This window comes from Manihot esculenta, chromosome 10 (genome assembly GCF_001659605.2).
Source record: "Manihot esculenta cultivar AM560-2 chromosome 10, M.esculenta_v8, whole genome shotgun sequence".
Taxonomy (NCBI): Eukaryota; Viridiplantae; Streptophyta; class Magnoliopsida; order Malpighiales; family Euphorbiaceae; genus Manihot; species Manihot esculenta.
The window spans coordinates 28059561-28073876 of NC_035170.2; the positions used below are offsets into that span (position 1 = coordinate 28059561).

General features: G+C 29.2%; 2 protein-coding genes across 2 annotated transcripts; both read left to right on the plus strand.

Moving 5' to 3' along the window:
• The first annotated feature begins 3069 nt into the window (after positions 1-3069).
• Positions 3070-6255, plus strand: LOC110625360 (LRR receptor-like serine/threonine-protein kinase EFR). Its single transcript, XM_021770982.1, has 5 exons — positions 3070-4687; positions 4904-4972; positions 5066-5244; positions 5503-5764; positions 5870-6255. The coding sequence occupies exons 1-5, from the start codon at positions 3070-3072 to the stop codon at positions 6253-6255; spliced, it is 2514 nt and encodes an 837-aa protein (XP_021626674.1).
• Positions 6256-9554: 3299 nt separating this feature from the next.
• LOC122724943 (probable LRR receptor-like serine/threonine-protein kinase At3g47570) lies at positions 9555-12464 on the plus strand. The gene has a single exon (XM_043961322.1). It carries the CDS (start codon positions 9555-9557, stop codon positions 12300-12302), a length of 2748 nt encoding a protein of 915 aa, XP_043817257.1. The 3' UTR covers positions 12303-12464.
• Positions 12465-14316: the final 1852 nt, after the last annotated feature.

Consider the following 14316-nt stretch of genomic DNA (forward strand, 5'->3'; position numbering starts at 1 on the left):
CATGGCAACGGCCACCGGAAGGATGGATGAAGGTCAATGTAGATGTATCTACCGGTCCGAATATGGATTTTGTGGGTTTAAGTGCTGTTGTACGTGACTCATATGGGGAGTTTGTGGCAGCTAAAACTTGGCGTTATCCAGATTTTTTCTCAACAAAAAACGCAGAAACTATAGGTATTGTTGAAGTTTTAAGTTGGATAAAGAGTGAAGATTGGTAGCGGATTCTGATTAAATCGGATGCCCTTTCAGTTGTTCAAACAATTAATTCATCAGGTTTTATCGTTAGTAACCTTTGGTTTGATTGTTAGTGATTATAAATCTCTTTTAAGTGAGATCGTTGATACTAAATATTGTTTTAGCTATAGTTTTGCAAATGTGGTTGCCCATTTATTAGCAATGGGTGCCCATTCTGAGTTAGGTATGGGAGTTTGATATATTAATCCACATCTTTTTACTGTGACTTCTTTAATACAATAATAAAACCACAAATGTTCCTTTTAAAAAAAAAACCATAATTTTATTTCAAGTTTAATAAACAAGTTTTAAATAATTGTACAATTTTATATTCAATGAAGTGTACCATTCAATTTTGAATTTTAGTAATAAATTCATGTTTCTGAATTATTTGATATAAGACTAATAAAATGATAAATAAAGTGGAAGAAAATACTTCTTCTGTGGCATTTTTAAAAATATAATTAATAAAATTCTTGAATTTTAAATATAAGAAATGTTCTTAAAAATAATTTTATAAATTATTGTTTTGAAAATAATTATTTTAATATGCAGTGATATTATTTTTTAAAAAATATAGATATATTTAAATTTATAATGAAAAATCTATTACTGCACTTATATAATTAAGGAAGCGAATAATTAATTGTAATTATAAATTAATAGTAAGGATTTGAAAATTATATTATATATTATTTAATAAATTTTATTTTTTAAAAATTTTCATATAAATATAGAAATTTTAATAGTAGTGAGAATTTAGTGTGTAATATATATATGGACACAACTTTTCCAAATCGCACTTAAAAATTTGTGAAATAATGATTTGTGAGAATTTAATTAATGGAGTGCTTTAGACATGCGAAACACAAGCGGCTTCTAGTTTCCGTGTAAACTGCTTGCAGTGCAGCGCAGGGCTGAAGCAAAATTTCCAAAAGTTTTATATTATAATATTATATAATTAACTTTAACGTGTTCTCATTGGCCCTTCAAATAAGATAAATAATAAAATACTATCAATATTATCATTATTTAAATTTTTATTATTTTTTTCACTTTAAATTTAAGAAAACATTTTTTAAATACCGTTTAAATTTCAATACAATATACTTTCATAGATTTAGTCTAATGATAAATATATCTGAATAAATCTGAAAAATTTCAGATTATACTTATAATTTTATTTTAAAAAAAATTCAATACAATATGTTTATATAAAGAAGAAAATTATAGATTAATGCACTTAATTTAATTTGTTTTTCATTGAAAATTAAAAATTAAAAAAATAAAATTTAAGATTTTTTAAATTTATTTAGATATATTTTTTACGAGACTAAATATATATATTTAATTTATTTTTATTTTTAACGCTTAAATGTATTTTTTTTTTCAGTTAAAAAATATTTTATTTATTAATTTACTAATATGCCCCTATTTAATATATATTGAGAAGGTAAAATTAATTAATTACAAGTCATTTAATGAAATGATTTATTTAATTTTTAATAGAGCTCTATGAATCTTAGAAAAATTAAAATAAATTTATTTCTTTTAATCATGTTAATTATATTTTTTATGGGAATTACTGTTTAATTTATTTATTTTAATGAAATTAATTATTTAGATTCTATTTTAAAAGTGTAATTGGTTGTTATATTTTTCATTGTTTTTACTCTTTCATCCCTATGGTAATTTGATTAACTATTTCTTTTTTCAATATAGAAGAACCAAATCGAAGCACAAAAGTAGGATAAAGTAATGTAATTTTCAAAATGAAAAAAACTGAATATATAATTTCATTAAAATAAAAAGGTTAAATAGTAAATTTACCCTTTTCCTTTTTAAAATAATTCTCGATTTGCCGCTAATTTCGCAGCTTAGCCACTAACCATAGACTCCAACGTGTTGCTTACTTAATTTAAAATACGGGCAGCATTATTAAATCCTTGACAAAAGTCAAGGCCTTAATCCCACTTTGTGCAATTATGTTGCATATATATTTTAATAAGGAATTCTTTAGCCTTGAGAGAAAATAAATTTTCTTATACAATATCTTTTCTTTGTTTTTTATAAAATAATTTTTTAAGAGATAACTTCTTTTTATTTTTTATTGTAATTTAAAAACTAAAAAATATTAATAAATTTATATATATTAATATTAATAAGATTTTTTTTTTTAAATTTAACTACCTACTTGATGTAAAAGAATCTCACATAGTAAATTATCAATTCAACTAATAATATATAAATTTTAATTTAATATTACTATATCTAAAAATTATTTGGATCAGAGGTAAAATATTTTAATTCACATCGTTTGAATTACAAAAATTATAAAGAACTAATTGAAATAGAAAAGAGTTATTTGTGTAAGACAAACGAATGAGATATTAGCGAACTACAAAATTACAATATCAAAGTGTAACGAGTGGAGCTGCTCGAAATATTGAGAAATTATAAAATCACGATATCAAAGTGTGAGACAAAAATCACATAGAATTGAATTCTGATTTCACAACACAAACACAAGAATGTTGCAAATTTAGTGGGATTCGATATGAGTAGATTTTTTCATTTTTAAAGCTAAAAAATAATTTTTTAAAAGATTATTATCTTTTGATAAAAAATATATTTTTTATTAATTAAATTTTACTGAATAAGCTAAACATTAAAATATAGAAAAATATATTTTTTTTTTCATATTTCAATAGCTCTATTAAATATTATTTCACACTATGTATCATCACATCGTATTCCTATAAGTACCCTTCCAACTTGATTAATTCAACTCATCCATTCCTAAACTACAGCCTCATAAAGTCTCAAACTACCTACATGGGACTCTATTGCCGGAATTTCTCAGCATCTTTCTCATCCTTGTGCCTCCTTTCTATTATTCATTTCTTCTGCTTCAACTTGCCAGTAGCCTCTGCCATCCACAGGAACAATGACACAGATCGACTCTCATTGCTGGAATTCAAGGCCACAATAAGCAATGACCCTCTTGGGGTGATGAGCTTATGGAATAGCTCTCTTCACTTCTGCAGGTGGTATGGCGTCACGTGTGGGCGCAGACACCAAAGAGTCACAATGTTAGACCTAAACTCTCTTAAACTCTCAGGTTCCATATCACAACATGTTGGTAATTTGAGTTTCTTAAGGAAGTTGTCTCTTCAAAACAACAGCTTCACCCATGAGATCCCTCCTCAGATTGGCTATTTACGTAGACTGCAAGTTTTGTCTCTTTATAACAATTCATTTGATGGTCAAATTCCTTCCTCCATATCTAACTGTTCAAACCTTGTTTTCTTTTATTTGGATAACAACAATTTTGCAGGGAAAATTCCTGCAGAGCTTGGCTCCTTAGTGAAGCTGAAAGCCATTTATTTACAGAGCAATAATTTCATAGGGACTTTCCCGTCATCTTTCGGGAACCTATCGTCCCTTGAGGAACTTCCTGCTTATAAAAATCATTTGCATGGAAATCTTCCTGAAACTTTTGGCCAATTGAAGAGTCTAAGGGATTTAGCAATTTTTGGAAATGGTTTCTCGGGTACCATCCCTTCCTCCATCTTCAATCTTTCATCGATCATATATTTAGACCTGGGAGTAAATAACTTCCATGGGAAACTTCCCTTGGACATTGGAAACTCTCTTCCAAATCTCCAATTTTTTTCTATTGCCGAAAACCAATTCAGTGGTACCATTCCAGCTTCCATGTCTAACGCTTCAAATCTTGAACTATTTGATCTGCCCCTAAATAATCTCGCTGGAGGAGTGCCTTCTCTTGCCAAGTTGCATAGGCTTTCAGAATTTGTGATTAGTGGCAACAACTTAGGAAGTGGAAAAGCTGATGACTTGAGATTTCTTTCAACTTTAACTAACGCCACAGCTTTAAAATTCCTATTCATAGACGCCAATAACTTTGGAGGAGAACTTCCAGAATACATCGCCAACTTTTCAAAGGAGCTCCAATTCTTTGGCGCAGAGCTCAATCAAATATCTGGAAACATCCCAGTTGGAATACAGGCTCTTGTTAACTTGGAAATGTTCCTTGTAGATAGGAACAAACTTTCAGGTAATATTCCATCAGGCATTGGACAGCTCCAAAATTTAAAATTACTTTACCTTGGAAATAATAAGTTATCAGGATATATTCCATCATCTCTGGGAAACCTGACAAATTTACTTGAAGTTGTTTTATCTAACAATTACCTCCAAGGCACCATTCCTTCCGGTCTAGGCAAGTGCAAGAAATTGCTCAGACTGGATTTTTCTATAAATAATCTCAGTGGTCCCATTCCATCGCAAGTTATTGGATTGTCCTCCTTGTCAAAAGTTCTTGATTTGTCTTTGAATAATTTATCTGGTTCTCTTCCAAAAGCAATAGAAAATTTGAAAAATCTAGAAATCCTTGCCCTTCATGGGAACATGTTATCAGGAGAGCTTCCCAGTGGCCTTGGCAGTTGTTCAAGTCTTGAATTGTTATTGATGAGTGCCAATTTGTTCCAAGGATTCATTCCTTCCTCTTTCGGAACACTAAGAGGCATTAGAGAGTTAAACCTTTCTCATAATAACTTGTCAGGCAAGATTCCAGAGTTTCTAAAGAGCTTCAACTCAATAAATCTTCTAGATTTATCTTATAATGATTTTGAAGGCATGGTACCAGTGGTAGGAGTTTTCAAGAATTCTAGTGCTACCTTTGTGGGAGGAAATAAAAATCTATGTGGTGGCATACCTGATTTTGGGCTACCTGCGTGCAAATTTGAACAATCAAAGAGGAGATTAACTACAAAATTAAAGATCATAATCTTTGCTGTTTGTGTGGTTATAGGTGTTGCCCTTTTGTTTATCTGTTTGCTTCTTTGGCGTAATTCAAAAAAGAGAAAAGGAGAAGCTGCGTCACTATTTGATGGGAAGTCACTATTGAAGTTGTCTTATCAAAGTTTGCTAAAAGCCACTAATGGATTCTCTCCAGATAATTTGATTGGTGTTGGTAGTTTTGGATCTGTATATAAAGGGATCCTTGATCAAGAAGGAATGGTAATTGCAGTTAAAGTGCTTAACATGATGAGGCGAGGAGCTTCAAGGAGTTTTATTGCAGAATGTGAAGCCTTACGGAACATCAGACATCGAAATCTTGTCAAAGTTGTCACAGCTTGTTCAGGAGTTGATTATCAAGGCAATGATTTTAAAGCACTGGTTTATGAATTCATGGTGAATGGGAGCTTAGATGGCTGGTTGCATCCAACTCTTGGACCAGATGAGGTGCCAAAATCTGTAAATATTATCCAAAGATTGAATATTGCTATTGATGTTGCTTCTGCACTTGAGTATCTTCACTATCACTGTGGAACGCCAATTGTTCACTGTGATCTAAAACCAAGTAATATCCTTCTTGATGAAGAAATGGTCGGACATGTAAGTGATTTTGGGTTAGTGAAGTTTCTTACTAGTAGGATGCTTTACTACTCAACAAATCATTCCAGTTCACTTGGCATTAGAGGAACTATTGGTTATTGTCCTCCAGGTAATATCATACAAAATTTTCAGCTCTTCATCTTATTTTTGCTTTTTTTCTACTTTATTAAGACAACAATTAATGAAAATTTCTTGCACTCATGAAAATTTCTAGAGTACGGTGTGGGAAGTGAAGTATCAATGCATGGTGATGTATTTAGTTTTGGCATACTCTTATTGGAGATGTTCACGGGAAAGAGGCCGACTGATGACATGTTCAAAGATAATTTAAGTCTTCATAATTATGTCAAAAGAGGTTTTCCAGAACAAGTGAAACAAGTAGTAGATCCCAAGCTTTTTCATATGCAACTCGATGCAGATGCAACATCAAATCACAATTTCAGGAATAGGAGAAATAACATGTTGATTGAATGCTTGACTTCAATATTAGAAATTGGAATTTATTGTTCTATGGAATCACCACAAGAGCGAATGAATATTAGTGATGTTATTACTCAGCTCTCTTCTGTTAGAAGCAAACTTGTTGGAACTCGATTCTAAGGGATAGAGAAACTATAAAGGCACTTCAATGACAGGTAACTAATGCTACTCTTAGAATTTTCTTACACGTGTAATGTATGTGCACCCAGCTAATAAAATATGATTAAATATGGGACCCATTATGATTTTTTGACTTATTTATCATTTATTTATTAATCTAATGTATATGCACTCGAATGGGTATAAGAATTTTCCTCTTATTTTTTTGTAATTTTAGTTATTTCCTTGAGAAATGCGTGTACCATTGTTTAAGAAATTTTTTTGTGATTGTTTTCAGATGTTTAAAATTGATGAATTCAATACATAATGCTTGTGATTAGCATGAAGAATCACCTATTAGAATTCATTTATATAATTATTTATTATATCTTATATGTGTAATGATGTTCTAAGATCTAGAAAATAAGATTTACAGTATATGTATAAGTTTGGTTAGGAAAAATGACGTATAGCACATCATGCATGCTGATAGAGCTGCGAAATGATTGAGTCGGCTATTCTCCCTCACGTCATATCACTAGATTAGGCTATTTTCTGTTGAACTTGCGCTTATGGCTGATCAGACTTGTCTCACGTCGCCGAGTTAGAACTTGCGATATTGAGTCGGTCTGCTTGATAATGACTTGATGGGTTTTGCATTTATATTTTTCTTTAGAATATAGTCTCATCCTATGTATACGAAATCCCGCGATCATCGTGTAGCTACCAATTAGAAGTATGTTTGTAATATTGTTGTATGCTCAACACTGTGTTTCCTTCCGTTTTTTAATAAAACTTCATTCTGGTTAATTTTGTTTACTAATTATCTCTTTCAGTAATGAGTTGCCTATAGGAAATTGTGCTCTTATGTGGAGACGCAAATAAATAAATTTAAATTTCCTTTTAATTTATCATTAACTAATGTAAAATATTAATTTAAAAATTCATCAATTAAATAATATGCAATTAATAATTAAAATAAGTTAAATAAATATAAAAATTACACCAAAAATAAATATGGTTAATTTTATAATATATATGTAAATATTTTCTTAAAGATATTTGCTATTTAAAATACTAAATTAAACTAGCAATTCACCAAATTCAAAAACTAATTAAAAAATTTTAATAAAATAATTTAATTATAAATGCAGTTTATTTATTATTAGTCTACCAATTAACATACCCTTGTTTACTATATATTGAATTGAAAATGTAAAATTTATTAATTTTTAATTATAATTTTGTAATATTTATTTATAAATTAATATGAGTAATATTAGAAAATATTTTAATTATATTAATTATTATATTTTTTAATTTATTTGAGAATAAATTAAATATATAAGTTGAACGGATGGTGGAAAAGAAATTGTAATTCATACAAAGCATTTAAGACAATTGACAGAAATTATTACAATCATTATATACACACTAATCAGATATAAACTACTAATTAAAATGAAATTTATTTCAAGAAAATATTTTTTATATTTTTAGCATTTAGACTATTATTAATTAATGAAAAATAATTTTTTAGATAAAGAAAAAAATAAATCATTTTAAAGAAAATACTTCCTTTTTTAAAAAAATATTTTAAAAATTTTATTAAGATATTTATATAAATTATTAATATATTTTATTTTTTAAATTAAAATTAAACAATAAAAAAATATGTTATTTTATTAAAAAATATTTTTCAAATAAATAAATATATATATATATATATATATATATATTTATATATTCTACAGCAAGAAGAAAGGGACGTCTACGTAACCCATTCAAGACGTTGAGGGGCAAGTTGAAGTCCGCAAAATGGGCCAAAAGCTACGAAGCAAAATGTTTAGGCCTATTAAATAGAAAAAAAATAAAATGTTTTTCAAACTCACATTTATATCATAATTTTTTTCTTAGATATTGAGTAAAAATTTAAAATTAATCACGATTTAAGCCAAAGAATTAAAATTAAATTTAAAAAAATTAAATTACAATATGTGGCTCTTAAAGTCTTATTTGATTATAATATAATCATTTTATTTTAATCATATCCTTATTTATCATGATTAAATTTAATCATGTCCTCTTTTATAATTATATTATTTTTTCCTTCAATAATTAAAGCATTGTAGAAATTTATTTTTAAATTAAATTTTATATTTAATTTTTTATTAACAACTATTAAAATTGAAATAATTCGACCGGAAATTACCCAAATAAATTTTGAATCTACTTTTTATTCGACCCAAAATAATTAATTCAAGTTATTTAGTAGAATTGTCGTATTCGTGCTAACTATTATAAACAATTATTCCGTCGATACAGGACATCTCCCACATTCAAGCAAACAGTTCATCGTTACACTCGATCCCGCTAAATTTACGATGTTTTCATTACAACTGAATCGAATACAATTGCAAAATCAGGACCGGACCCATAGTTCGCTAGTATCTCAAGCGGTTTCACCTCGTCTCTCACGGGTAACTCTTTTCTCGATATCTAGTAATTTTGCACAATTTGTCTAATTCAGAAGGGCTCTAATACCAATTGAAACAGTTTGACCACCCACTTTCAACTCGACCCAAAATAGTTAATTCAAGTTATTTAATAGAATTGTCGTATTCGTGTTAATTATTATATACAATTCAAAATTGCTGATTAAATAGCCGTATTCATGCTAATTATTATATACAATTCAAAATTGCTGTATTCCTAAATATAAGACGTATCTCGCATCTAAGTAAGCAGTTGACCGTTAAAAAATAATAAAATAATATATTATTTTTATCAATATTTAAAATTAAAAGTTCTTTAGTTCTTCAAACTTTTGTACATAAATTTTAATATTATTGAACATAAAACAATAATTACATTAAACGGTAAATTTTAAAACTAATAAATTTTATTTTTTAATGGCATATTTTATAGAATTACATTAGGAATCTAATAAATAGATTAATATATTAAAAAAGAGAATGGCCGACCACATGTGTTTGTCATCCCCATTGACGATCATTGTCTTCCAAACGTAGAAAAACTGCCAAGTTGAAAGGCAAATTATGGAAAGTTAATGAAATTGCATGAGAAATTGCTACAGATTGCTGTCAAACGTAATTGGAGAAAAAAAGTTGTACTTATTTTAAAAAATAAATCAATAAGACAATCACTAGTAATCAGCAATAAAATATTAATCTCTTTTGTTTTTTCATATTTATAGTTTTATTGGCATCCCGTCTCTATAAATACCCTTTCTACTTTTTTTTCAATTGAACCAATTAATCCCTAATCTACAATCTCAATAAAATTTTAAAACTGCATATATGGCCCTTTCTTGCTGGATTTGGTCAGCACGTTTCTCATCATTGTGCCTCATCTCTATTCTTCACTTCTTGTGCTTCAACTTGGCAGCAGCAGCCATTGCCATCCATGGGAATAACGAGACAGATCGAGTTGCACTGCTGGAACTCAAGGCCAAAATAATTGATGGCCCATCTGGGGTGATGAGTTCATGGAATCGCAGTCTTCACTTCTGCAGATGGTATGGCGTCACCTGTGGGCGTAGACACCAAAGAGTCACAATATTAGACCTAAACTCTTTTCAACTTTCAGGTTCCATCTCATTCCATGTTGGCAATTTGAGCTTCTTAAGAGAGTTGGACCTTTCAAACAATAGCTTCACCCATGAGATCCCTCCCCAGATTGGCCACTTACGTAGACTGCAAGTTTTGTCTCTTTATAACAATTCATTTGATGGTCAGATTCCTCCCACCATATCTAACTGTTCAAACCTTGCTTTCTTTTATTTGGATAACAACAATCTTGCAGGGGAAATTCCTGTGGAGCTTGGTTCCTTAGTGAAGCTGAAAGCCATCTATTTACAGCGTAATAATTTCATAGGGACTCTCCCACCATCTTTCGGGAATCTATCATCCCTTGACATCCTCGGTGCATATCAAAATCAATTGAATGGAAATCTCCCAGAATCTTTAGGCCAATTGAAGAGTCTAAGGATTTTATCAATCTTTGAAAATGAATTTTCGGGTACTATTGCTCCTTCCATCTTCAATCTTTCATCAATTGAGGGTTTAGACCTGTCATCTAACCACTTCCAAGGGAATCTTCCTATGGACATTGGAAACTCTCTTCCGAAACTCCAACATTTTTCTGTTGCTGTTAACCAATTCACTGGCATCATTCCAACTTCAATTTCTAATGCGTCAAATCTAGAATTGCTTGATCTACTCGTAAATAATCTCACCGGAAGAGTGCCTTCTCTTGACAAGTTACATAGGCTTTCAGAATTTATGATTTCTGTCAACAATTTAGGAAGTGGGAAAGCTGATGACTTGACATTTCTTTCCACCTTAATGAACGCCACAGCTTTACAATTGCTAGGGATAGGCAACAACAACTTTGGTGGGGAACTTCCTGAACAAATCGCCAACTTTTCAAAAGAGCTCAACATATTTGTCATACAAAATAATCAAATATCTGGAAACATCCCAGTTGGAATAGAGGTTTTGGTTAGCTTGGAAGTTCTCTATGCAGATGGGAACAAACTTTCAGGTAATATTCCATCAGGAATTGGACAGCTTCAAAATCTAAAATTACTTTCTCTTGGAAATAATAATTTATCAGGATATATTCCATCATCTCTGGGAAACCTGACAAATTTACTTGAAATTTTTTTGTATAACAATAGTCTTCAAGGTACCATCCCTTCCAGTCTAGGCAAGTGGAAAAAATTGCTCAAACTAGATTTTTCTACAAACAATCTTAGTGGTCCCATACCCCCAGAACTTTTTGGACTTTCCTCCTTGTCAAAACTTCTTTCTCTGTCTGTGAATCATTTGTCTGGCTCCATTCCAGAAGAAGTACAAACTTTGAAAAATCTAGGAATCCTTGACCTTCAAGACAACATGTTGTCAGGAGAGATTCCTAGTGGTCTTGGCAGTTGTACAGATCTAGAATTGTTATTCATGGGTTCCAACTTGTTCCATGGGTCCATTCCTTCCTCTTTTGCTTCGTTAAGAGGCATTAGGGAGTTAAATCTTTCTCATAATAATTTGTCAGGCAAGATTCCAGAGTTTCTAAAGGGCTTCAACTCATTAGAGCTTTTGGATTTATCTTATAATGATTTTGACGGCATGGTACCAGTGGAAGGAGTTTTCAAGAATTTCAGTGCTACCTTTGTGGGGGGAAACAAAAATCTATGTGGTGGCATACCTAATTTTGGGCTACCCGAATGCAAATTTGAACAATCAAAGAGGAGACCAACTACAAAACTAAAGATCATAATCTCTGCTATTTGTGTGGTTACAAGTATTACATTTTTTCTAATTGCTTTGCTTCTTTGGCATCTTTCAAAAAGGAGAAAAGGAGAAGCTACGTCACTATTTGATGGGAATTCACTATTGAAGTTGTCTTATCAAAGTTTGCTAAAAGCCACTAATGGATTCTCTTCAGATAATTTGATTGGTGTTGGTAGCTTTGGATCTGTATATAAAGGGATTCTTGATCAAGAAGGGATGATAATTGCAGTTAAGGTACTTAACCTGATGCGTCGAGGAGCTTCAAAGACTTTTATCGCCGAATGTGAAGCCTTACGAAATATCAGGCATCGAAATCTTGTCAAAGTTATCACAGCTTGTTCAGGAGTTGATTATCAAGGCAATGATTTCAAAGCATTGGTTTACAATTTCATGGTCAATGGAAGCTTAGAAGACTGGTTGCATCCAACTCTTGGATTAGAAGAAGTGCCAAGATCTTTAAATATTGTCCAAAGATTGAGTATTGCTATTGATATTGCTTGTGCACTTGAGTATCTACACAACCAATGCGGAACACCAATTGTTCATTGTGATCTAAAGCCAAGTAATATCCTTCTTGATGAAGAAATGGTCGGACATGTAAGTGATTTTGGGTTAGTGAAGTTCCTTTCAAGTGGGATGCTTGACTACTCAACAAATCATTCTAGTTCACTTGGAATCAGAGGAACTGTCGGTTATTGTCCTCCAGGTAATATTGTTCATGCTTTTCACAATTTCTTTCTTGTGCTAGTTTGCTAGAAGAATTCACTATTTTTTATTTGTTTCAAAGCAAATCAATTAACTAAATTTTTATGTCTATATTCTAGAGTATGGTGTGGGAAGTGAAGTATCAACACATGGCGACGTGTTTAGTTTTGGCATACTCTTATTGGAGATGTTCACAGGCAAAAAGCCGATTGATGACATGTTTCAAAATAATTTGAGTCTTCATAGTTTTGTCAAAAGAGGTTTGTCCGAACAAGTGAAAGAAATAGTAGATCCCAAACTTTTTCAGATGCGACTCAATGGTGACGCAACATCAAATTATAATCACAATTTCAGGAATGGGAGAAATAACATATTGATTGAATGCTTGACTTCAACATTAGAAATTGGAATGTGTTGTTCTCTGGAATCACCGCAAGAGCGCATGAATATCAGTGATGCCATTGCTCAGCTCACTTCCATTAGAAGCAAACTTGTTGGAACTCGATTACCATGGGGTAGAGAAACTGTAAGTGAACTTCAAGTGTGCTAGGTAAATAATGATACTCTTTTGTAACATCAGTTATTTGCTTATACCTAGTCTATTTAATCCTTTGCTTACCTTACATGTGTAGCTATCAATTATATAAATGTTTTTTTTGAATTAAAATTATATAAATGTTTGTAATGTTGTTTCTTTTTTAACTGGAAATTGGAGATTGGGGGAGTAAAATTTAAAATCTCCTCTCAAATTTACTCAAATGCACTTGCCATCAGACTAAGTCTGTGAATCCATGTTTGTAATATTGTTATTTGCTTAATATTGTATTTCCTTTAATTTGCTTAATGAAATCTCAGTTTAGTTAGTTTTGTTCTTTTAGTTGGATCTCATTGTTTATATCTCTGTACATATATTCCTCGTTTGGTGTAAGAAAATAATTGAGTTCTATTAATAGAATTCAATTGAAAAAATTCATTCATTTAGAATCAATTTAATTATTAAAAGAATTCATTGAACTATTTTATATTAGATAAATTAGTAATAAATTTAAATTGATTTAATCATTCTTATTATTATTAAACTAAATATAAATATTTATTCTTATAAATAATAATCATTTTTATCACATTCATTTTAAAATCATTATTTTTATATATAACATTTAAAATCTGCATTTTATATAATTTTTTACCATTAAAAATATAAAAATTATTTTTTAAAATTAATTAAATAATATAATAATTTTTTAATATTAAGTATTAATAATCAATATTAAATTAAAATAATTTTTGTAAAGACCAATAATTAATTAAAAAATGAGAAGTAAACTTAAAATAAAAAAATTAAAGGATAAAAGAAGTTTTCAAGGGCTAATTAAGTAATACTAATGTTAATAGCCTTAAGTGAAATCATTTCTTGTTAAATTCTAATAATTTTGATAAGATTTACTTTTAATTCAAAATCAATGCCCACAAGAATTAAATTCTTACACTATTAATTTTGTTCTTGCAATCAATTCTTTTATTTTTAGAAATTTTAACTTGATTAAATATTTGTTGAAGATAGATGCTCAAATTTATTATGGCCTTGTTTGGAATATCAAATTTTGAAAAACTTAAAAAAAAATGAATTTATTTTCTTAAATTTTTGTAATTGACAAAATTAATAGTATAAGAATTAATTTTCTGAGAGTTGATTTTGAATTAAAAGTAAATTTTACTAAAATTATTAAAATTTTGCTAAGAAATGATTTCGCTTAGGTTTATTTATATTAAAATTACTTAATTAGTTATTAGAAACTCTTTTTATTTATTTTTATTTTTATTTTTATTTTAAATTTATTTATTATTTTTTAATTAATATTTGTTCTTTATAAAAATTATTTTAATTTAATAGTGACTATTAATACTTAATACATTTATAATTAATATTAAAAAATTTATTATATTATTTTGTTAATTTAAAAAAATAATTTTATATTTTTAATGATAAAAAATTATGTAAAATTCAGATTTTAATTTTTTTTTTTTAGAAATTGAGATTTTAAATTTTTTAAAAATTGAGATT